The sequence below is a fragment of the Primulina tabacum genome, chromosome 17 (assembly GCF_025594145.1).
Source record: "Primulina tabacum isolate GXHZ01 chromosome 17, ASM2559414v2, whole genome shotgun sequence".
NCBI lineage: Eukaryota > Viridiplantae > Streptophyta > Magnoliopsida > Lamiales > Gesneriaceae > Primulina > Primulina tabacum.
The window spans coordinates 32,389,615-32,413,515 of NC_134566.1; the positions used below are offsets into that span (position 1 = coordinate 32,389,615).

Consider the following 23,901-nt stretch of genomic DNA (forward strand, 5'->3'; position numbering starts at 1 on the left):
ACGAAATAATATACTTTTTTAGTTTTTGAGTCTTGATTTAACTAAAAATAAATTAATTTTTATAATAAATAAACCTATTGGTAACCCATTTTTGTGGAAATAAAGCTTAAAAGTACTAATTGCCAAAAAATATATTTAGTTATAAACCCGAAATTAGAATATCAGATTATTAAAAATGTAAAATATTAATTGAAATCGAATAAATTGGCATAGCCCATATTTTTCTCTAGCTGCATTTATAGCCGTTGGATCTAGTTTTCACGTCATCTGAGGCCTGATATCAATTAGGGTTTTCGCTATCTCCAGTTCTCCATCGTTGCTTCCACACTTTCTCTGCGGGGAAAACAAGTAGGAGGAAACACATGGAAGAAAAAACAAACGGCCTAACGGTCGTTTCTCCTTCCGACTGAAAATGTTGACAATTCGATTTGATGCAATTGAAACTCGCGCGTACCGTCAGCGGTAAGCCCTCTTCGTTTGATCCCCATGTTAAGTTTGCCAAATTGATGGGCGAAACTTGAGTTATTTGAGAATTCGGTTTGATTTTGATATGTTTTATTAGAAATTTTCCTATTATTTGAATTAAGAAATGTTTTGCATATTTTTTGGATAAGCACGAGATTTGATTTGAATATAAGTTATTTAATTGTAGTGTAGAATGCACCAGGTAGTTCAATGTGTTAATAAAACAGTAGCTCACTGGATTCGCTGCTGGTGCTAGAGCGACTCGTAATTTTGACGTTGATTGGAAACTGACGGTCTGGAAAGAAAAATCGTGTGATATAGTAAAAATTGGATAATTTGAACGCCAAGCTTGCATTTTTTGACTTTGAGGTTTTGGGGAGATTGAACTAAGCTACGTATTGTATTAATTATTCCATGTACCTTGATGGTTCATTATATGGTCATGTGTTGTTATTATTTTTGTTGAATGATGTGGTTATTATCATAATCACCATTATTTTGTTCAAGAATTGTGGCATGAGTGTAAGTTTAGTGGCAAAATCATTAAGGTTGGTTATATATTGGCATATTGCCTTGGATGCATTCCATGACCAATTTGATTTTTTACCACAAGTGTACAAATTTCACACCTCCTATTAACTCACAAGCGTGTGTGCTTATTATGAATCTTTATGGTGATGTAAAGGGCTTGATAAAAGACCCCAACAACATTAAATGGCTACTTATGGAGGTGATGTCTGTCACAAAATGTGGTGATGTTCGAGCATAAATTAATGTACTATTAGAATTTGTCCGTAAAGATTTGTTCCTTGAGACTTGTCAGACCTAATAAAGTTTCAGGTCGTGCTCTTAAATCCATATAACAAAATGTATGCAGATGTGCATTTTCCACGTTACACTTGTTTGCCAGTCTTTACTTCGTCCTTTTTCTTTTTGACATGCATGGAGTCATTTTTAAGGCCTTTATGTGGATTCAAGAGGTTATATTGACTTCACTTTATTTATAGGATTTCCGTTCTCATAAGACCTGTTACATGGAGTTAGATGAATCTCCACAGATGCACCCTCCTCCGCCTGGGAGTTTCATTGATCGTGAAGAACTCATTCAACATGTTGGGGAATTTGCCATCTCTCAGGGATATGTGGTCACCATTAAACAGTCCAAAAAAGAGAAAGTTGTTGTCCTTGGTTGCGACAGAGGAGGTGTCTACCGAGATAGGCGTAAGCTCATTGATGAGGCCACTGGTGAACATGTGCGCAAGAGGAAATCAGGCTCTCGACTTACAAATTGTCCTTTTGAACTTGTGGGTAAGAAAGAGGATGGCTTATGGGTTCTCATTGTGAAGAATGGTTCACATAATCATGAACCAATGAAGAACATATCAGAACATCCATCTGCTCGTCGTTTTAATGAGAAAGAAGTGGTGCAAATTAAAGAGATGACTGAATCAGGTCTAAAACCACGCCAAATACTAAAAAGACTTCGACAAACCAATCCCGAGCTTCTATCAACACCAAAGCATATTTATAATGTTAAAGCTAAGCTCCGGCAAGGGAATCTTACGGGTAGAGTTTCTTTAATTTATATTTGGGGTGTCTTGAACATTTAATGTTCTGTACCATCACTTTTATGTTGTGTTGGCCAGTACAATTTATCTTGAGTTGGTTACTTTGTTGGAGTACAACTGTACAATTGCGTTTAAGGTTTTTTATGGGCATCTCATGTATCCGTAGTTGTTTTTGACCTCCAAATTTTTCTTTGAAAAAAGTTAATGGAATGCCTTCAATTTCTATTTTTAAAAAGTGAGAATTTTAAGAAGAGATCATCATGGCGGGAGACGTGGCCTCCTTGAGATATGGGGACAGAAATGAAAAACTTTGACCAAGTTTTCTGTCCCAGCACCATATCAGATGAAGGTGGACTAGGAAAAAAATCAACCCTACATGGATATTTAAAAAAAGAACCTACCTACTCAGATGACCAAGTAATCAAGCTCCCATTTAATAAACCCGAGACATAAACAATAAAGAACATATTCTTGCGTCAAACTTTGGAATAGTAAGAATATAGTGAAGGGAGAAAGTTGAGCATATTACAAGTAGTCCTTCAAATCAAATCGCAATAAAATGAAATGAAAGATGGTTTTTTTTTTTGGCAATATCACATAGGATTATGATATATAAGCTTTGATTTCTGATTTCTGTTTTCCTGGACTATCAGTACTTAACTGTCATCTGATTTAAGACTTGAGGGGCTTATGGTAATATGTCGCTGGGGTTGATTTTCTTGCGCTCCATAAGCTGATCATGTTGAGCTGCTAAATACCTTCTTCATGTTTTGTGCTGCAGTGAGAAGATTGAAGACACTTAAAACTCCCACGGGCACTCAGGGAAATTCTGAACCTTCCACATCTTCTGAACCATCATGGAGGAAACGGCATCCTTTGGTAATTTCACATAGTTCAACTCGGAAATTATATTAGAGTTTTTTTTCCGTCTCCAAGTTAAAGGAGTTTTTTCTTTTATTTTTACTATAATACATTAATACTATTGGAGGTTTGTTTGAAGAAAATAGTTCCTTTTTGAAGCTTTGAGGAATTATTTATACTAGTTTCTGGTAAAATTTGTTGAATTTCATTTGCATTGTCTATTTCTTAACAATCATGATTGCTCAGTGAAAGAAAATGTGTTACCACCTTGTTTGGATTCTCTCACGTAAATGAGCACCGAGAGATGTATTTATGAACAATATGCTAAGCTATCATTTGGATTCTTGTGTGTCATGATTGATTATCATGTATTTAGTCACCATTTGGTGCAGTTAATAAGGAAAGGATAGTCTTCAAAGCCTTCTTCATCTAGTTTTTGTCTCAATTTATGAGAAACCTTAGGCCATTAAGAAAGTTTTATTTTTTTATTTTTTATTTTTGATAGGAAACATTAATTTTATATAATAATTAGTTCGTGTTACATAAGAAGCGGATGAGTAATCCGCGAACTAAAAGAAACTAATACACTTTCGTCAAGACATTACAAAATTCCAATCCCTAACAATATCTGATATCGAGAAATGACTGAACTCTTTGATCTTTGTTATCGATGACGCAACTCTGAATTTGATGATCTCCCAAACTTCATTGACAGTGGCGGACGAGTCGTTGAAAATTCTGTTATTTCTCTCGAGCCAGATTGACCAAAAAATGAAATGAATGATCACATACCAGAATTTCTTTACTCTTATCCCCGATGAAATACCAGGCTTAATAATGAACATATCTCGTGCCCTGTGCGGAAATACCCAACAACATCTGATCTCTTGCAACACCATAGTCCATAATCCTCGTGAAAAAGAGCAGTGTAGCAGCAAATGATCCTGAGTCTCCTTGTGGTCCTGACATAACGTACACCATTGCGGACTTAAAGCACAAGTTGGCCATCTTCTTTGCACCGAGTCTGATGTGGGAAGTTTTCCCAAAGCCACAATCCACGAGAAAATTTGAACCTTTTGTGGGATAGGGACTTTCCATATATGATCACGACAAGGGAAGACAGGAAAAATATGAACTGGAAAGAAAGACTCGTAAAAAGATCTGACCGAGAACAAGCCCGTAGAATCCCCCAACCAAACCCTGAAATCCTATGTACCCACCTGTAACCTAACCGTATGTAAAGCACCCGCAAGAGTAGCAAATTCCCCTAGCTCGAAATCCGTAACATGTCTCCTAAAACGCACGTCCCATTGATAAGTTTGACTGTCTCCTACATTGACAACCTCTAAGAAGCTACGAATAGGTTTATTAATCTCTGTACAAATCCTAAACAAATAAGGAAAACGGTCTTTGAAAGAAGGACCCACTCCCCCCCAAACATCCTCCCAGAACCGAATAAAATTACCCTTTCTCAAAACCGTTCCACTCAGAAGATGAATTGCCGGGAAGGAGCGAGAAATATTTTTCCAAGGGCTTCTGAATGTCGCATTCCTGGCCAAACCCAAGTCCCACCCATTATCTTGAAGACCGTAAATGCTTTTTATATCATTTTTCCACGACGTCTCCTTTTCCTTTGCACCTCTCCACCACCATTTTCCTAATAACGCTCTTTTTCTCAATCCGATATTTCCCAAACCCAAGCCTCCCCTGTCCTTTGGTTTACAAACCTGCTCCCATCCAACAACATGGCAATGCCTATCCCCGTCCATTCCATCCCATAAGAAATCACGCATTAGTTTTTCCATTTTTTTGGCCACCTTAATTGGCACTCTAAACAAAGACATGTAGTAGGAAGGCATTGCGCATAATACTGACTTTATCAGAGTTAGGCGACCCCCTCTTGATAAGAACGCCTTCTTCCAACTTGATAGTTTTTTTGACATCTTGGATATGACCGGTTCCCAAAACTCGAAATTCATAGGCTTACCTCCCAACGGTACCCCGAGATACTTAATCTGCCAATCATCTTTTTTACATCCAATCGCTTGCGCCAAACCAACCACTTCATCATCCTCGAAATTAATCCCCAAAATAACACTTTTGTCAAAATTGATCTTCAAACCCGACTTAAATCCGAATAATTTGATTATTTCCACTAGTGCCATCACGTGCCTCTTTGTTTGTACCAAAAACAACGTGTCATCCGCAAATTGAATATGCGAAATTTCTAAATTTCCTTTTCCCACCACTAATCCTCTCACTTCATCCAAATCCTTAGACTTCTCAACCAACCTCCCCGACACATCAACAACTAAATTAAATAGAAAGGGGGATAATGGATCCCCTTGTCGAATTCCTCTTTCCGCTCTAAATTTTCCCCTCGGCTTGCCGTTGATAAAAATCGAGAATGATACGTTAGACACACACCCTCTTATCCACTTCCTCCATCTATCTCCAAACCCTTTCTTCTGTAACTCATAATCAAGAAATCTCCAGTCGACGTTGTCATACGCCTTTTCCAAATCTACTTTAAGTACCCAACCCTTCTTTTTCTTCTTGCAGTACTCCTCAACCACTTCATTGGCAACGAGGCAACAATCCATAATTTGTCTCCCTTTGATAAAAGCGCACCGATTCTCGACAATTGTACCGCTCAAAACTTTCCTCATTCTGTTTGTCAACACTTGGCTAATATCTTATACAAACTAGTTGTCAAGCTTATAGGCAGAAAATCGTTGATCCTAATCGCGTCTTGTTTCTTAGGAATGAGGCAAATATACGTTTCATTTGTAATGCCATTTACAACTCCTCCTTCAACAAATTCATCAAATACTTCCATTAAATCCTCCTTAACTGTTTCCCAATACTTTTGGAAAAAAGCTAGTGTCAACCCTTCCGGCCCTGGAGCTTTGTTTCCATCACTCTCAAACACGGCTTTTTTGACTTCAATCTCCGTAAAAGGAATTTCCAGCTCCTCCGCTTCAATCGTATCCAAAGGACACCATTCCAACCCATCAAAACCTCCCCCATCCCCCTCTGATTCCCTATAGAGATTGGTGTAATATTTGACAATGTTTTCTTCAATCTGTCCCTCATCCGTAATCAATGACCCATCCTCCAACTCTACCTTATCTATAATCGATCTGCTCCTTCTTTTGGTCAACAATGAATGGAAAAATTTAGAATTTTGATCACCTTCCCTCAACCATCTCACTTTCGCTTTCTGACTCTCCAATTGGAATTTTTTAAACACAACATTTTCCAGCTCACATCTTGCGGTCCTTCTTTCGGACTGTAAATTCTCGGACTAGCCCCCCTCAGTTTCTAACTCGTCCAATTGATTTATCCTGGAAGTCAACTCCGCATATCTGACACCCACATCTCCGAAAACCTCTTTATTCCAACTTGAAATATCAACTTTCAGTTTTTTAAGTTTTGTCATAAATTTATACCCTTCCCAACCTTGATTCACCCCATCATTCCACCATGTCTGCACCATGTCTTTAAAATTTTTATGTGATAACCAAACATTCTAGAATCTAAACGGAGCAGGCCCCCATTTCGACTTAGTGGTATCAAACATCACCGGGCAATGATCCGAAGTAATCCTGGGTAACACTGTTTGTCTGAATCGAGGGAAAATATCCCTCCATCCATTAGAGATGAGGAATCTGTCTAATCGGCAGCAAATCGTATCTGCCCTGAAATTTGACCACGTGTACTTTGCATTCAAAAGAGGAGGGTCATGAAGTCCCAATTCTCCTATCAAGCTGTCGAAACATTAAGAAATTTTTATGCTGCCATGAGAAGAAATTCTTTGACAGATTTGTGATGCCTCATCTCCCAACTACTGATCCATGGATAATGCGTATAATATTACTTATTTGTCCTTGTTTTACATTGAAAAAAGCCCTAAAATATCATATGAGAGCAGCCTCAAAGAAAGATGTAAACATATTGAAGCTAAAAATAAAAATATTTTGGAGAGTAAAGTATATATTTGCGGAAGTAAAAATATTATATATTGGTAAAGTTGTTTTACGTAAATATAGACAAATCAATAAATTTTTTTTGAAGAATCAATAAATTTTTTGTGCCATGCTTTTATTAAAAATTATTTTAAGTTTTTTATGTAATTAATTAATAGAAATGTAGTATGCTAAAAAAATGGAAACATTTATGTTTTGGTTGTAATTATGTTGAAACTAATAAATCATTGTTATATTTCTAATCATTAATTTCAGTCACAATATTAATTAGATAAAATGAAGATAGATAAATTATAATGGCTGAATTGTGAAAAAGTATTTCAATATGTATGGCAGCCGAAAAAGGAAAAATTATTTATGGAATTATAGGAAAAAATATAGTGATAATTAATTTTTGTAATGGAAAATAAAATTAATATTTGTGGAAGTGTGTCCAAAGAGATTTTTCATATAGTGTAATTAAATTTCAAATAAGAAAATAAGTAGGTAAAAGGAAAAAATAGTGGGTGTATCTTGATCTTTTCAAGAAAATACACAAAATTAATTCAATATATTAAAATCATACAAGAGACCATATACGTGTCACACTATATTATTTATTTCTATATCCTAAGTTTTTATGACTTTGATCGCTCATCCTTCATTTACCTCGTCCCACCAGCCAAGTGGTACCTTAATTTAAAGATGATTTGATTTTATATTTTAGACTTTCTTTTAACTAATCTTGCAGAGAGTCCCAAATCTCATTGGTGGGAGATATGTTGATTCACAATCATCAACATCAGTCAATGTGTTGAACCCTGTAAGTGTGGAGACGATGTGAATTTCTTCAGTCCTCATTTTGAAAGAATATTATGCTGATACTCTGTATAAAATTATAGGCGACACAGCAAGTGGTTGCACAAGTTCCTTTATCCACGCCAGAGGAACTTAAGGCTGCGGTGTTTGCTGCAAAAAGAGCTTTTTCATCGTGGCGAAATACCCCGGTCACAACTCGCCAGCGCATTATGTTCAAGCTACAGGAGATTATACGCAGAGAAAGTGTGAGCATACAATCTCACATCTTAAATCTCTGTTTTTAGATATTTAGTAACATGCATGTTTTATTCATTTTATAGGACAAGCTTGCGAGCAATATAACAACAGAGCAGGGTAAGACCTTAAAGGATGCATTTAATGATGTGTCCCGCGGCATTGGTGAGTTTCTTCATTTTTCTTTTCTAGTTTGAGTGTTTATTAGCCCTAGAGAATTTGGATTTGAAATTCAGGATTAAATTATAGACTTAGATAGATGAATACAGTTGGGTACTTGATTAGTAATTGTGTTTATTTTAAGTGAGATGTCTCTATCTGCCAATAGCTGCATTACCATAGATGTTTGTGAAACTTTATGGAGATTTGGGAACAAGACAATGAAAAATGAACTTATTTGGATCTTCTTTCCCTGTTTTTATCCGTTAAACGGTGATACCAAGCCTGAAGAAGGAAAAAATAATTTAAAAAATTCAAGCATTATTGAAATCCAACACTTAGTTCGTTTCCCGTTGAACATCTTGATATAATATTGTTTTACAGAGCTTGTTGAAAATGCTTGCGGAATGGCAAATATGCACATTGGGGACTTCGTGTCAAATATCTCAATTGGCATAGATACTCATAGCATTCGCGAGCCTTTAGGTGTTTGTGCTGGGATATGCTCCTTCAACTTTCCAGCCATGATTCCGTTAATGGTCAGCTGTGCTTGTTTCAGTCATTCCTCTTGTATGCTGTGTTTTGCTTCTTCTGCTCACCCATTTAGATCTCTTGAATATTTTCAGTGTCTCCCAGTAGGTTTGTGTATGTTGTGAATGCAATTTGTTAGAATTCACTTTTTCTAGAATAGATGCAAAGGAACGTCTTTCTTGGAAGGAAAGTGTTTTTTTCCTTGTTGACTCGGTGTCATTTATAAAGCCAAACAAACCCACATCCAAGAAATTGTCGAAATCGCTGCACGTGCGGTATTTAAAGGTGAAAACCAAAAAGGACAAGGAAATTACATTTATTTAATCAGCTTCATACTTAAAGGACCAAACATCTTATTGACCAGATTTTAGTGAACTGTTGGCGATGGATATTGCTTTTCAGATTTATTGAACCTTGCCTGTGTGGTTTAAGGTTGTCTCAAATAAAAGGGGAGCACAGATTATTATGCAAGAAAAGACGTCCGTCTCTGCTACCAAATATATTTTTGACACTTTTTATGTCTTGTACTTTCTAAAAATATTTTTTTTGCCTTATTGCCAACTGTTTCTCTTCAGATGTTTCCAATTGCTGTTACATGTGGTAATACCTTTATACTAAAACCATCTGAGAAAGCTCCAGGTAACCGCAACCTCTTTACTTTGATGTGCTTGTACTTTTTACGTTCTTATTATGATTCATGCTATTAAATTTTTCTTAGAGAAACCCAATAAGTATCGCCACTGTTCTCTCATTCGTGCTTTCAGGGGCTTGTATGCTTCTTGCGGAGTTAGCAATGGAGGCTGGTTTACCCAATGGTGTCCTAAATGTTATCCAAGGAACCAATGTAAGCTCATTAAAGATATATTTGATGTGTCCCCTTCTATGATTGCATGAAAGGTCGCTAAGAATTAAGCTACACTAAATACATGTCAAGATTGATCTATGAAAGCTTGTCCAAACTCTGTTTGTTATGCATTACAAATCAAGCTAAACTTTTATCGTTTGATAAGCTTTTTGTAGCTTGGCTTGAGGTTGTTTTGATATGCTAAAATTGATTTATATCTGAAAATCTAGATTCACCTGAATACAGATCACCGTCGGCTTGATTAAAGTTTGTATAAGCTTAATGAGTTTAATAATCAATCCAGTTGCAAAACTAATCTTCAAGTTTGATAAACAATTCAGGATAAGATTGAATGGTCTGTTTCTCAGTTTAATCAATTTTTCAAACAATCGATGCAATCTTGTTTGGCTTTATTCCATCGGAAGGTGTGATCTTAAAAATGCTGCATCGCTGAAAGCATAGTGTCGAAGAATGTGTTTATGAATCAATAGTTCTTCAATAATAACTCGTGATTTGAGTACTATTCTGGTCCTGGATAAGATAAATACAAAAAATTCTAGAAAATAAATGGACCACACGAGACTAGTTAAATGGCTAATATAGCATTTATAAAAAAATGGTTAATGATTGGATTTTTAAGTTGAATTAAAGGTTTAGTGGCCGATTAATGAGTACTTGGTGCAGTGGTTTACTTACTTCTAAGCACGTAAATTTGGTGGAAGTGTGTCAAAGAGGAGAAGTTAGGAAAATTTCAATTATTAGCTTGAAGGAGATGGAAAGAAAAGCTTTCAGGAATAGATGTTGAACTTGGAATGAGAAAGTATTTTATTATGGAGTTTCATAAATATTATTCAGAGCATGCTAAAATAGAAACGAAACTAGCATTGCAATCAATCACATAGGAATTTAATAGTATCAAGCTTATGGATTCCATATTAAATTGCAAATATTAAAATAATTTACAGTGTGACTATTTGGAAGGAAATTTCTCATTTCATTAAATTCCAGTAATAACTTCCAGAAAATCGTTGAGATTTGTTGCTTTGCTTGTAAGTAAAACTGTTCATGTGGTATATTGATTCACTCGACTACTTTATGTCTGTGATATCTTTGTAGGATATCATCGATGCCATCTGCGACGACGAGGAAATCAAAGCTGTGTCATATATTGGTTCAGATGCTGTGAGTTTGTTTTCAGTGTCTATTAGTGATAGAGTGTGTGCAGAACCGATTATGCTATTTTATTAGCAGATCGTAGTCCGCACTAATTGCAGTTCTTTGATGTGTGCTGAAGGTTTGATAGTTTTTTGTCTTACGTAGTTGCTTATGATTTATAATTTAACTTGTTTACTTTACATTCATTAGTAATTAACTATTTTGAAGGATGATATTTGCTTGAGATATGTAAGTAGAGACATGTTCTCACCTTACCTCACATTTATTTACATTGTAATTTTACTATTAAAGGAAAAATGTACTACACCGGTATATTCATTTAGTTTTTCTGTTTCCAGCCAGGGATGTATATTCATGCAAGAGCATCTGTCAACAGTAAACGTATTCAGGTAACAATAAGTTTTTAGTTGTTTTGGCATATGTTTGTGCTCAACTTCATTGATTGTTCCCTTCAGATGAATGTTGGTGCCAAGAGTCATGCAGTTGTCATGCCAGATGCAAATATTGATGCCACACTGAATGCTTTGATTTCTGCTGGCCTTGGTTCTGCAGTACAGAGGTGTACAGCAATCAGCACTCTCATTTTTGTTGGGGATTCAAAGTCGTGGTTTGTGACTATTTCAATGCATAGTATTTTCATTTTGCTGCTTTTTGTGACAAAATTCACGTGGAAATTCTGAATTGAATAGTGATAAAAATAATTTCATCAGGGAAGATAAGCTAGTGGAGTGTGCCATGGCTCTCAAAGTAGATGCTGGCACAGAACCGGGTGTCGACCTAGGTCCAGTGATTAGTAAGCAGGTGCACTCAAATATTTTTGTTTTTGCTAGTAGTCAAGTATTCGGATTGCTTACATTAAGTTAAGATTGTGAGTGAAATGTTACTTCATTATATCAATTAGAATTCATCACAAGTAACCGGAGCAGCGGCTTGCTTTCTTTCTCCATATGTGCAGGTTAGTGAACGGATTTCCAGAGTGGTCCAAACTTTTGTCGATAATGGTGCTAGATTGATTCTTGATGGGAGAAAGATTCCGGTATGACTACAGATTTCCTCTTATTCTGACCCTTCTTTATGATAATTAAATCCAAAATAAGACTCCATACATTCCGATGGACAGTGTGAACTGTTCTTGGGTACTTAGGTGGCAATATAATAATGCTGCCTTAATTCCTTCAAAACAATTTGTATATATGTACTCTGGCTCTCATCACACAGCACATATCCATCCATAAGAAACTAACATAGCATAAAATAAATTATAGTTTTGTAGGTAATTATTTAAAAATTTTAAATTCACATCCAGAGTAATTTTGACATGAGACCTAATATCCTGGAAAATCAACGACTATCACTGGAATGTTAGTTGGTCTCATTGTGATTATTTAGTTCTTTCTTCCAGTGTGTGAAAATCTTTCCTGCAAGTGTCTACTGTTAACGGAGAACATATTTATTTATTTTAATTTTTTATTGATAAAAAAACAGGTCCCCAAATATGAGCTGGGAAACTTCGTTGGTCCCACCATCTTAACTAATGTCACTGAAGATATGGAGTGTTACAAGGTATATAGTTTTTGATTTGATGACTTTAGGTTTGGTTGCTGGGCCTTGTGTCCAGAAATTGGTAAATTGTGACTATTCATACTCTTGTTGCATGCAGGAGGAGATATTGGGCCCGGTTCTTCTTTGTATGAAGGTGATCTCTTGTATTTCTTAACTAAAATATAAAAGAAGAAAAAAGAAACTTCTATTGTAATTATTTGCTCATATGAATGATTTATTAATTAATTATCCATCGTCTCGTGCACAGGTCGGAAACTTGGACCAGGCAATAGGAATTGTAAACAGAAACAAGTAACACAATTTCTTGGGTATTTTGAGTTTTAACATTTTATATAGGTTGATGTTGGGTTGATACGGTTGTTTTCTTGAGCAGACATGGGAATGGAACGTCCATATTTACATCATCCCCCGCTTCTGCAAGAAAATTTCAGATTGAGGTGGAGTCTGGACAGGTAAATCCAAGGAAAATTGAATACTTTTTCACGCGAGGCAGACGCAGTTTATCAGTTCCCGGACATCCAACCTTTTACTCTTCTGAAATTGTGTTGTTCTAGATTCTTTTTTAGCATTCAGCTCTCACACTAATTTGATTGGTTTTAGGTTGGTGTAAATGTGGCTGTTCCAGCACCGTTACCTTTATTCTCGTTTACTGGCTCCAAAGCATCTTTTACTGGGGACATCAATTTCTATGGTAAAACATCGAATATGTGTATGACTTAAGCATTTTGACTGCTGGAAGTGGTACTTTTTGCAACTGCTTATTATTGTTCTCACGAATTACAGGTAAAGCGGGATTTCAGTTTTACACACAGATAAAAACCGTGACTCAGCAATGGAAGGATTTTCGAAGTAACAGTGTATCGCCAATGTCGGTTTCATATGATCCTCCAAGTGAAAATGGGGACCCCAGTGCGTTCCATTCTATAGATTTCACAAGTAACGATGGATCCCTAGGTTTGCAGCTGAGGGACTTCCCAAACGGTGAAGGGGTATCTTTACCATTGCTTCCGACTGATATACCAAGTCATGAAGGGGAGTCTATGAAGGATTATCCTAGCAATGATGAGGAGTCTCTGGTGGAACAATCGAGGGACATTCCAAACAGTGGGGGCATATCTTCAGCAATCCCCATTTTAGATGGATCACATTGGACCCTTCAGTTTTAGTGTTTTACTTATCGAGGGGGCGGCTGACCATGCGTGGTGGCGACGCAGCCTATGTAGACTGCAGGAATCCTCTTGTATGTAGAATGTATCTCATTTAATTTGTGTGAAAGATTTGGAGCTAAAGTTTCTGCAATTTTGTTAAGGTATTTTAGTCCATTACTAAATTCGGTAGTCGTGCGTTTGTGAATAATAATGTATTTGATTTTGGGGGGGAATTGGGCTACAAGAGTTGAAAGATAACTAATTTTTGTTTTCCAAGATAGACGGGAGGAGCGCTTATGAACGAGCTATTTAAACTTAATGTGGGTTACTCTTTTATTTTATTTCGATTTCGATTAGAAAACCCGAGTATTTTAATTGAGAATGTTTTTATTTATTAAAAATTTTGTTATTAAACAATCATTCTTATGGTATTCTACTTGTGATACTCTATAATTATAAGTTACCACCGTAAAATTGTAATATAATACTACCCAAAAAAAACTTTGGAGTTTCATGGCAAACAAGAAACGTGTAAAATTTTTATCCACGTTATTTGAACGAGTGTTCTCGTTTACTTGTATTTGAAAATCAAACCCAAATCCTATTAGAAGTTGAAAAGATTGAAATTTATCATATTATTTAATTATTATATTTTCTTCTTGATAAAGTTCTTCGTTATCTCTGAGGTGTGGCGCATTGTTATCTTGTATCTAACTAAAAAAATTGAGTAGGTTTTTTGTAGATTTTTATTTGTGAGACAAGTCAATTCGATCCATATCTACAATAAAACAAGTTGGAATTAATATTATAAAATTGAACTGCGAAATCGTCCAATATTAGTTTTTTTTAAAAAAGTATTTATATTAAAAATTGTTTAGGTTTGCAAATGCCACATGGGAAAATACAGTTGCCTACTATTATTGTACTATAAATAACAGACACCACCCCATTATTTAAATGAAATTACAAAGTAGTCCATCTCTTTCGAAAAATACAAAAATATAACGAATTTAGAATACTGGCCTGAGATCAGTAAACAGTTGAGTCCTTTTATGCACATCATTTCAGGTCGCTTCTTCAGTAGAATATCAAGATGTTGCGTTTTTCAGTCCAACGAGGTAAGCTTTTTTGTGGTTTTGCTAATTTGATGAGTTTGTGTTCATGTTAATTTTTTTTTTGTTCCTGTTCATTTATGAATTATGTCTGTTTTGAAAGTTGTTTAATTGCAGATTCAAAGCTATGATTTTTTATTGAATGTGCCTGATTTTTGTCAATTCGTGTTTTAATTTTATTTTAGTGAGAAATATGAGGAGGTTGCATCATGGGATAATTGGAATTGCGAATTCTCAATTTTCAACTGCTGCTGAACCATCCTGGAGGCATGGGAACTCGCTTGTGAGTTTTTTTTATCTTGTTCGATTTTGTTTGGATCCATTTCTTTTTTCTTTTACCATTTTTCGTTTCTTTTATAATTGCTCGAATAAAGAACATATTCTGGAAATAGGATCACAAACAAAAAACGCTAAAGGTGCGTGCTTGCTTTAGAACTTTAGTTTTCTTCAGTTAACTTTGAGCATGGTTATTAAAAAGGCAACAAACGAATGGAAGTAAAATAAAATTAATATCAAGAAAAATATGGGGCAGAAGTGTCCGCTATGTATTGCATTGCATTCTTTTTTTATTTATTATTTATTTATTTTAATTGATGAAGTTCGAGTGGATTACATTATCTTTTGTGTCAGAGGGTGCCAAATCTTATCGGAGGAAGCTTTGTAGATTCACATTCATCCGATTCCATTGATGTCATAAACCCGGTAAGTGATTTAGATGCTGAAATGATTGCATTTATTCTTTTTTTTTATGTTTGTCTATATGTTTTGAGTTGCGTGTAGTTCTTTAGCCCTTCATTTTGATTACTTGACATTTTACCTTAGGCAACACAAGAAGTGGTTTCGCAAGTACCTCTAACTACAAAGGATGAGTTCAAGTCTGCTGTTTTGGCAGCCAAACAAGCATTTCCATCATGGAGGAACACCCCAATCACAACTAGACAGCGCACAATGTTAAAGTTCCAAGATCTTATTCGTAAGAACATGGTGAGTGGTTTAATTTCTTTGAATATAATTTATTTTTTTGTCCATGGCATCAATTCAACAAAATAATTTTAACTTTTGCTGTAGGATAAGCTTGCTTTGAACATTACCACAGAACAAGGGAAAACATTGAAGGATGCTCAAGGTGACGTGTTCCGCGGTCTAGGTTAGTAATTTATGTGTGTGCTGATTTTACTGTTTTGGACACTAGATAATGATTTGAGTTCTTATTGTTTTTTGGGTTTCGTGAAGAGGTGGTGGAACATGTGTGTGGAATGGCCACTCTCCAGATGGGAGAGTATGTTTCGAACGTGTCAAATGGAATAGATACCTACAGCATTAGAGAACCAATTGGTGTTTGTGCTGGGATTTGCCCCTTCAACTTCCCAGCAATGATTCCGTTATGGGTAAATCTGCCTTTGGTTTCTTATGCTTACATAACTTTAAGTTTGTATGATTCTTTCATTTATCTTACATTCAGCCCTCTTTATGCTTAATAATTAATAAGTATATTTTCTCATTTGAAATTTCAAAACAATCCATGGTATTAAGACATCTTTTTCTAATGTCTCATGTCAGATGTTTCCGGTTGCAGTGACGTGTGGAAATACTTTTGTTCTTAAGCCATCTGAAAAAGATCCAGGTGAGTGTTCGCTTCACATCTTTTGTCCTCTTTACTGTCAGTATTAGTTAGTCTTTGTTGTGAATGTGAAAATTTTACACACGCGAAGTTTTTCCACAATGATTTCACAAGTATTACTTGCATAATGTTTCTAGAATATTTAAGTGCCTGTTTTGCGACTGATTTTTTGGTCTGTTTTTCTTTTTACTTTTTCAGGGGCTTCTATGATCCTTGCAGAGTTGGCTATGGAGGCTGGTTTGCCCGATGGTGTCCTTAACATTGTTCATGGCACCACTGTATGTTCCTGTTCTCAATTTTATATCACCTATACTCCCTTGTCATGCCTTCAATAATCATTTTGAATTAGAAAACAGTGATCATTTGCTCAATACCAGGGTATGAGCGAATACTATTGATTTATTGTAGATCTGATACATTTTATGTTAATGCTCTTTCGTGCAGGACACGGTTAATGCTATATGTGATGACGAAGATATTAGGGCCATATCATTTGTTGGTTCAAACACGGTATTTAAGCTGTCCATGTCACACTTGTGTTTCAGGTTGAGTTGACCTTGCCTATGCAACCGAAATTATTTGTTGCAAGTGATAGTTTCAGTCTACTTATTTGTTTGGTTTAGATGGATTAACAATCAATATATCTGGAGTCAACTTGTAAATAAATAGCACCAAATTCCGTCAGTATGGCCCAAAATGATCCACATGTCACTTGTGATTTGACTATATAAAGTTTAAATGGATCAGATACAAATCAGGCACCCCAAAGAAAACCACTAAACCACATATACCAACCCATTCATGCATCTAAAAATTATTGCCATGTAACGGGCAAAAACTTCTAGTCAGGACCACACGCAAGCTGGTTCCATGTGTTCTCTCCCAAGTCCAAGAGTTTTTCGTCCACATTCATCACGTTGATTAACTCAGACTCTCTCCCCATCTCTCTCTGGTGAGTGCGTGCAAGCAGTTCTTTGCGTGTTAATGCAATTGGTCGGTGACCAATTTGCAGAATGCAACATGAACATTCTTTATGCCAACTCTGCGCAAGATGGTATACAGGAATTATGATGTCTAACACCTCTCTCTTAGAAAATACTTTCTTCCCTATTATGTCTGCAAAACAAAGATGCATTGCATCAGTACTATATAATACAGCCATTTAGCTCTTCAATATTATGATAGTTGTTTGTTCCTATCTTAGCTAGTTAGCTTCTTTGCATTTTGGTAAAGTTCCGTTCCAATTCTGAGGATACCGTTTAACATATTTTCTGATCTTAAATGGTTTGTCTGGCAACCGATTGGTTCCATCTCTCTTACAATCAGGGGTCTGATTTTTATTCTTGTTTAGGCTGGCATGCATATTTATGCGAGAGCTTCGGCTAGTGGAAAACGCGTTCAGGTCACTGCTGTTAATATATTTTGTTTTCAAATGTCTTTTATTTCTGAAAAACTTAACTTCCTAACTAACGAACACCTGCAGTCCAACATGGGAGCAAAGAACCATGGAATTGTGATGCCTGATGCAAACTTGGATGCAACTTTAAATGCTTTAGTTGCAGCTGGTTTTGGTGCCGCGGGACAAAGGTGCATGGCTCTTAGCACAGTGGTGTTTGTTGGGGGATCAAAATTATGGTAATCCTCTTTCTTAACGGGCATCACACATTTTGTTTTCATTTTTGTTTCCGTTTCATTAAACACAACTGCTCAAATGTTTACCAGCAAAACTAAGAAAGGCAATCTTTCTGTTTACAGATGCGCTGTTTCAATATCTTTCTGTTTACAGATGCGCTGTTTCAATTTTTGTTTCAGAAAATGTTTATAATTCAGGATTTTACTTTGTTAAGTGAAACACGTTTCTTCTATTCTCTTATGTGGGCTGTTTTCAAAAGACCTGTGTGTTTGTTAGTGCGATTCGGTTAAGCAGAAGTTCCATGTTCAGCAAACTATTTGGATCTTTGTAGGGAAGAAAAGCTAGTGGAGCGTGCCAAAGCCCTTAAGGTGAATACTGGAACAGATCCAGAGGCAGACCTCGGTCCAGTCATTAGTAAGCAGGTCAGTGGGTATTTGTCAAGATTTCCATCAAAAGCTGTGTTTTTCCCATGTTTAGGTCATGATAATTGCGAATTTTTGCACGAATGTCAGTTGTTTTTTTGTTCTGGCCTCTTTGTTGCTCTAATCTCACATCTACATCTTAGGCGAAGGACAGAGTATGCAACTTGGTCCAAAGCGGGGTTGAGAATGGGGCCAGAATATTGCTTGATGGAAGAACTATTAAGGTGCTTGTTTGTTTAGCTACTCGGTATTACAGCTTCTGAGTTTCAACCAGGTTCTCGATGAAATGCTTTGAATGCTCATGTTTTAATTATTAATTATACTTTTAGCAAAGGCTTATACATCTTTTCTTGGACCACAAGCCCTTCATTAAATAATATCAAATTGATTGGGGTAGAATCTATTTTCACCGAGTTAGCAAATTTAATTTGATGACTACACCGTGAAAAGTTCAAATTATCTTGGAAGTCTGGGAGGTGGGGCGAGGGCAGGATACAAATGAAAATATGCTTGGTAAGATATACATGCAATTTAGTGAAATAATTAGCATTTTGTCTCTGAATGTGCTTTACTTTTGGATTTAATTAGCATTTTGTCTCTGAATGTGCTTTACTTTTGGATTTATTCATGTATTTTGCATCCATAGTTGGAAACAGATGATGGATTCGTTGGATTAAAATGAACAGTTACCCTTTTTCTTCCATGCGGAGTAATAGGTTCCAGGATATGAACAAGGAAATTTCATTGGGCCCACCATCTTGGCTGATGTCACTGCTGATATGGAATGTTACAAGGTACCAGTCTTTGTATTCTTTTCTTTGTATCTCATAAAGTCAATAGGAATCTTGTCGGGGGTTTTATGTTTATCTTCTCTTATTGTGGGCTTCTAGGAGGAGATATTTGGCCCTGTTCTCATTTGCATGCAGGTATGTCAGTGATTATCCATATTATATTTCATATCATGTGTTCTTTCCCAGTATTATTGAATTCAATTCCTTATCTCAGGCTGACAGTATAGAAGAAGCTATAAAGATTGTCAACAAAAACAAGTATTTACACTTCCTTTTCTCTCTTTAATCGTCAAGTTATTCTTGTTTTGAGCAATTTCATGATGTTATCCAAATTTTGCAGATATGGGAATGGTGCAGCTATTTTTACATCGTCTGGATTTGCTGCAAGGAAATTTCAAACTGAGATAGAGGCGGGCCAGGTAACTAAATTGTTTCATGGAGTTGATTCAAATTTATTGTTAATGCAACAGTTTATGATCATAATCGAACCATTTATCATGAATCAGCGAGTTTTTTTTGCCCAAAAAGGCACTACCACGCCACTGATTTTCCAGCGTACATTGACTTGAATTGGTTTGCTTCAGGTTGGTATCAATGTCCCCATTCCTGTTCCTCTGCCTTTCTTCTCCTTCACTGGCTCCAAGGCATCTTTTGCGGGGGATCTCAATTTCTACGGTAAGACAAACTCAGCTCGATCCTTTTATCACAAATAAAATCATTTGCTTTCCTCGCATATTAAACACTCAGCTTAAAAAATATATGTCAGTTCCTTTTTTTTCACCAACTTTCATGGTTTAGCATTGTGTATCTATTCTATAAGAGGTAAAATGCCCAATCTTCACTCTGTTCTACTGGGCGATGGATCGTTTCATTGCAGGTAAGGCTGGAGTACAGTTTTACACACAGATCAAAACTGTGACTCAGCAATGGAAGGATTTACCAAGTGGTGCTGGAGTTTCTCTCGCCATGCCAACTTCCCAAAAGTCATGAATCATGATAAATGCTTAGCTGAATATTTGAAAAATCTTGTGTTATCAGATGATTTTCTTCTAAAGTCGAGCCATCTTATCAAATGAATATGTAATGAAATTTCTTTCTTTTTTTTTTCTTTCCAAAGAAATTGAGTGAATGGTCTGATAGGAGAGACTGTGAGTAAACGAAATTTAATTAATATAGCCATATATAATCAAAATAATCATAAAATATTAAAGTTCGAGTGAATTAACTAACAAAACAAATGTTTTTAACTTTTGATCTGAATGCAATATGATACCATCCACACATGTTTTATTTGTCGTTGAAGAATAAAACTTGCACAATTATTCTGAAAGATGCTTATGGTAATGAGCTGACAGTAGAACCGCATCCTCTGACAGAACTTGGAAAGAATACAATGATTTGATGAAGGATTCGGTTGTGATTTTGAGGAATAGAAGGTTGAATAGTAGAAGGGAACTTTAGTTTAGAAAATATGGATTGCATAGATGAAGTGACTGGTACGAACACACAATATGCTTGAACTAAATACTTGGCACATGATGTGATTATGAAAAACTCTTACGCTTACAATACAAGGTAAGTACTGGATCATGAGTTTTCTTATTATATCCTATATTTTAGGAGAACCTCGAGAAACCAATTGGTTGCAGAAGGAATAAATCGGCAATAGAAGTGTGGTTTAAGAGAGAATTTTATGAATGATCTCTCTTAGACTCGATGCCGCTAAAAACGTGTTCTTGATAAGTGTATCCATTGTTGTATTTGACGCCAAAGAAGATGATCACTTGAGTCCTGGCCACATGAATGCTTTTAAACTGATTCATTTTATGTCAAGCTGTCATAGTTTTTTGTTTACGTGACCCAAAGATTGTAGCACTTGTCTTTTTTCCGTTGCAAGGTAAATAAATAATCTAACGCCATATTTTGTGGTATAGTTTTCATTGTTCCAACCTGAACTACTAAATGAAATGAAAAAATGTTTAAATTATTTATATATTAGGTTCTACCACAATTTGTGTAAACCTTTAAATTGTTTATCATTAAGTAGTTGCTCTTGTTGAGTTTCTTAAATCTGCCATGGTCCTAGATGTTGCTGGATTCGGTGATTGTGGTCTTTTGCACTGATGGTTTGAGTTGTGTAAAGATAGAAAGTACAAGTTTACAAACAAATATTTTACATAATCGCAAAACCTTGAATTAAAACGAGTCTTGGTGGAATTCCATATTATAAAGCCAACCAATAATCCAAACCCAAAATAAACGGACACCATAAGATTTCAAATAGAAAAGGCAGTTGCGCTTGAACCAACATTATTATAGTCAGACTCATAAGTTCAAGCGACGTTAACATTCAATGAAAAATATAGAAGTTTTGTAACTTCGGCCAAGTTGATTAAGAGCATTTCTTAGGAATTCATCATAGGGCCTGAGTTTCTCTTGCACTCGGCCAACATATCCATATAGAACTGGCATTTGCTGATGTCGCTTCCATAGCTGCCGATGCACTGCAGAAAAAATCGCCGTTCCAATCATAAACTCATCAAAATTAAGTTAAAATTACGTGACATATTATTTACAGTGCTAAGAAGCTTACGTCCTGAAATGCCTTTGAGTGCACCATGCAAGCATCAGAGCTGCCCATGCTGGAGGGTGCTGGTACGGCAGCAGCCTCAGAGACCATTGTTTCGTGATGAATTGTGCGAGGACCCATAACGGCATCCACAGCTCTATGTGCAACAGCACTTCCAGTACCAAATGCCATACCTGTTGAAATTCAGTATTCAAAACAAATGCATTAAAGATAATCTTCTGTCCAACAGAAAAACGTCCAGGTCAAATATCAAAGCTTCCGCTGGCTCAAGTCTAACCTTGGGCTATTGTTGAACCAATGCCTCCAAACATGGATCCACCAGAACTACTTTGAACAGGAGCTGGAGGAGGAGCATGATTCACTGCATGAATAATGCGCAAAAATGATAATCTTGGAAACAACATTCATCACATAGCTTACATATAGTACAGACATTATATCGTTCAACCAATTCAAACGAGGATCTTACATAGCTTAAACTTTTAACGTTGTCAACATATTAGATATAGCTCCAACCCTGATCTTATCTTGCTTGTAAATTAATAAACGATTGAATGGTTTGGCACAAATTACCTGGTTGAGGTGGATTCCGAGCTGGAGCTGCACGAGGAGCTGGCCGTGCAGATCTTCCTGTAAAGCCAATTACGCAGGTGACGAGAAATGGACTGTTCTTAAAATTAGCACTCAACATTAAATGGTTCCCAAATTAATCTATACCTAATCAAAACCATATATAGAAATGAAAATGCACATCTACTTATTATACTGGTATACTATGATGTCAAGTGGGAGACTGTAAACGTAACTACCTTAACACGTCGAGCGTGTAATGCCGTCGACTGAAACATTACAAACGAATAAGTACTCGAGTTCCGTTTCCAGTAACAGATTCAAACCACCAATTGAATAATTCTCACATGAAACAACACATTTATCAAAAATTTAAAAGAAAATATTCTCAGAAAAACAAGGGTATGTTGGATTCATTATCCACCCTCTTTTTCGGGAATGAATGTTTCCCCAAAACCAAATGTTTCAATTACATCTCCAAATATAATCATATATATATACACAAATGTAAGGCTAAGCACAATAGCCCGAAACACAGAGCCTGATCCCAATTAAATCCATTAAAAACCTAACCCATAACCAACGAGAGTGGAGAAGAAAAGATCTACCCCAATCAATCAAACGTGGAAAATATTAGACGATCAAATAACTGCCAACCAAGCAGTCATTATTCCAAGAAGTACAAATCACACATCTAAATATTTCCGAACCAAAAACCCTGTACACTCGCAATCAATCGAGAGTAGAAAATCCCAAATGGGTTAAGAATGGTCGCAAACATAAATTATCCGTAAAAGTCAAACCTGTAAAATTGTTTCGTATCATATATGTATAAATCTAAAAGAAAATGAAACAAAACAAAGGCCGAGTCAGAGATCGGACCAATAGTGAGCCGTACGAGAAGATATAGAGTAAAAGAATCAGAAAATCAACCTCCGGAGCTGCGGCGAGGCATTGTTTCTTTGAGGTTTTTGGGGCAGAGCAAAGACGGAAATGAAGCTTCGATCTTGGTGGCTTGAAATGTAAACCCTAAATGAGGCGAAAATAAGAATCGTTCAAGCTTATTCGAAATTGGAATTGCGGTGATGATACGTGTCAATATATGAATGGCTGGTTAAAATATTTTTTTAATAAAATTTTCTACTTTTATTGTTGATGATTCCGGTCAAATCCATTCCATGGCCGGGTCAATGCAATCAATAGTCAGTCCGTTTAGATTGTTTTATGTTCAATTTCATACAGAAAAAATATTATATTTTATATAAAAAAATCATTTTTTTTGCTAGTTATATTATAAAAATATTATATAATTAAAATTATTATTTTTTCAAAATATATTTATAATATATACTAGTTACTCTGCACAATCTTTTTTTTATTATTATTATCGATGAATTAAAGTAAAATTTGACAAATTATAGAAGAACTAAATTGATATTTGAATTGTTGAAATTAAAATAAAAATAAAAAAAAAATGTGTGTTGAAATTTAAAAAAAAAAATCAAAAAATAATATTAGTATCATATAAGGGTAAAATTGGAAGAAAAATTTGGTGTCCCCTAGATGGTTACTATCATATCATCACCCTTAATAGATAGAATAGATTAATTTGAATGAAAATATTGTTTTTATATTAAAAATATATTGTTATAATTACAATTTGAATAAAAATAATTTATTTTTATACTAAAAATATTAATTTCTAGTTCTTATTATAAATAGAAATCAGATCTGTGTTTATTTTTATAAGATATAAAGATAATGTTCGTTTTTAGTTTCCACTATAATTATAAACCGGATCGATTAATCATATTAATCTTCAATTT

The 23,901-nt window shown here is 35.6% G+C and overlaps 3 protein-coding genes across 3 annotated transcripts; 2 read left to right on the plus strand and 1 right to left on the minus strand.

The window, feature by feature from the left end:
• Positions 1 to 233: 233 nt before the first annotated feature.
• Positions 234 to 13,655, plus strand: LOC142530751 (methylmalonate-semialdehyde dehydrogenase [acylating], mitochondrial-like). The gene is made up of 20 exons (XM_075636557.1): positions 234 to 462; positions 1,473 to 2,031; positions 2,815 to 2,912; positions 7,614 to 7,685; positions 7,765 to 7,926; positions 8,002 to 8,080; positions 8,459 to 8,613; positions 9,181 to 9,244; positions 9,370 to 9,449; positions 10,566 to 10,631; positions 10,964 to 11,014; positions 11,081 to 11,232; positions 11,336 to 11,426; positions 11,581 to 11,661; positions 12,111 to 12,188; positions 12,286 to 12,321; positions 12,436 to 12,479; positions 12,562 to 12,640; positions 12,789 to 12,879; positions 12,972 to 13,655. Exons 2-20 carry the CDS (start codon positions 1,500 to 1,502, stop codon positions 13,352 to 13,354), a joined length of 2,394 nt encoding a protein of 797 aa, XP_075492672.1. The 5' UTR covers positions 234 to 462; positions 1,473 to 1,499; the 3' UTR covers positions 13,355 to 13,655.
• Positions 13,656 to 14,302: 647 nt separating this feature from the next.
• On the plus strand, positions 14,303 to 20,017 carry LOC142530909 (methylmalonate-semialdehyde dehydrogenase [acylating], mitochondrial). Its single transcript, XM_075636826.1, has 19 exons — positions 14,303 to 14,454; positions 14,634 to 14,731; positions 15,079 to 15,150; positions 15,271 to 15,432; positions 15,517 to 15,595; positions 15,682 to 15,836; positions 16,009 to 16,072; positions 16,268 to 16,347; positions 16,514 to 16,579; positions 17,421 to 17,471; positions 17,553 to 17,704; positions 18,034 to 18,124; positions 18,268 to 18,348; positions 18,841 to 18,918; positions 19,015 to 19,050; positions 19,130 to 19,173; positions 19,256 to 19,334; positions 19,500 to 19,590; positions 19,793 to 20,017. Exons 1-19 carry the CDS (start codon positions 14,430 to 14,432, stop codon positions 19,903 to 19,905), a joined length of 1,617 nt encoding a protein of 538 aa, XP_075492941.1. The 5' UTR covers positions 14,303 to 14,429; the 3' UTR covers positions 19,906 to 20,017.
• A 1,106-nt stretch (positions 20,018 to 21,123) lies between these two features.
• On the minus strand, positions 21,124 to 23,104 carry LOC142530911 (uncharacterized). The gene is made up of 5 exons (XM_075636832.1): positions 23,009 to 23,104; positions 22,079 to 22,135; positions 21,783 to 21,866; positions 21,509 to 21,678; positions 21,124 to 21,419 (listed from the first exon to the last, which is right to left on the minus strand). The coding sequence occupies exons 1-5, from the start codon at positions 23,028 to 23,030 to the stop codon at positions 21,321 to 21,323; spliced, it is 432 nt and encodes a 143-aa protein (XP_075492947.1). The 5' UTR covers positions 23,031 to 23,104; the 3' UTR covers positions 21,124 to 21,320.
• Between the last annotated feature and the right edge of the window lie 797 nt (positions 23,105 to 23,901).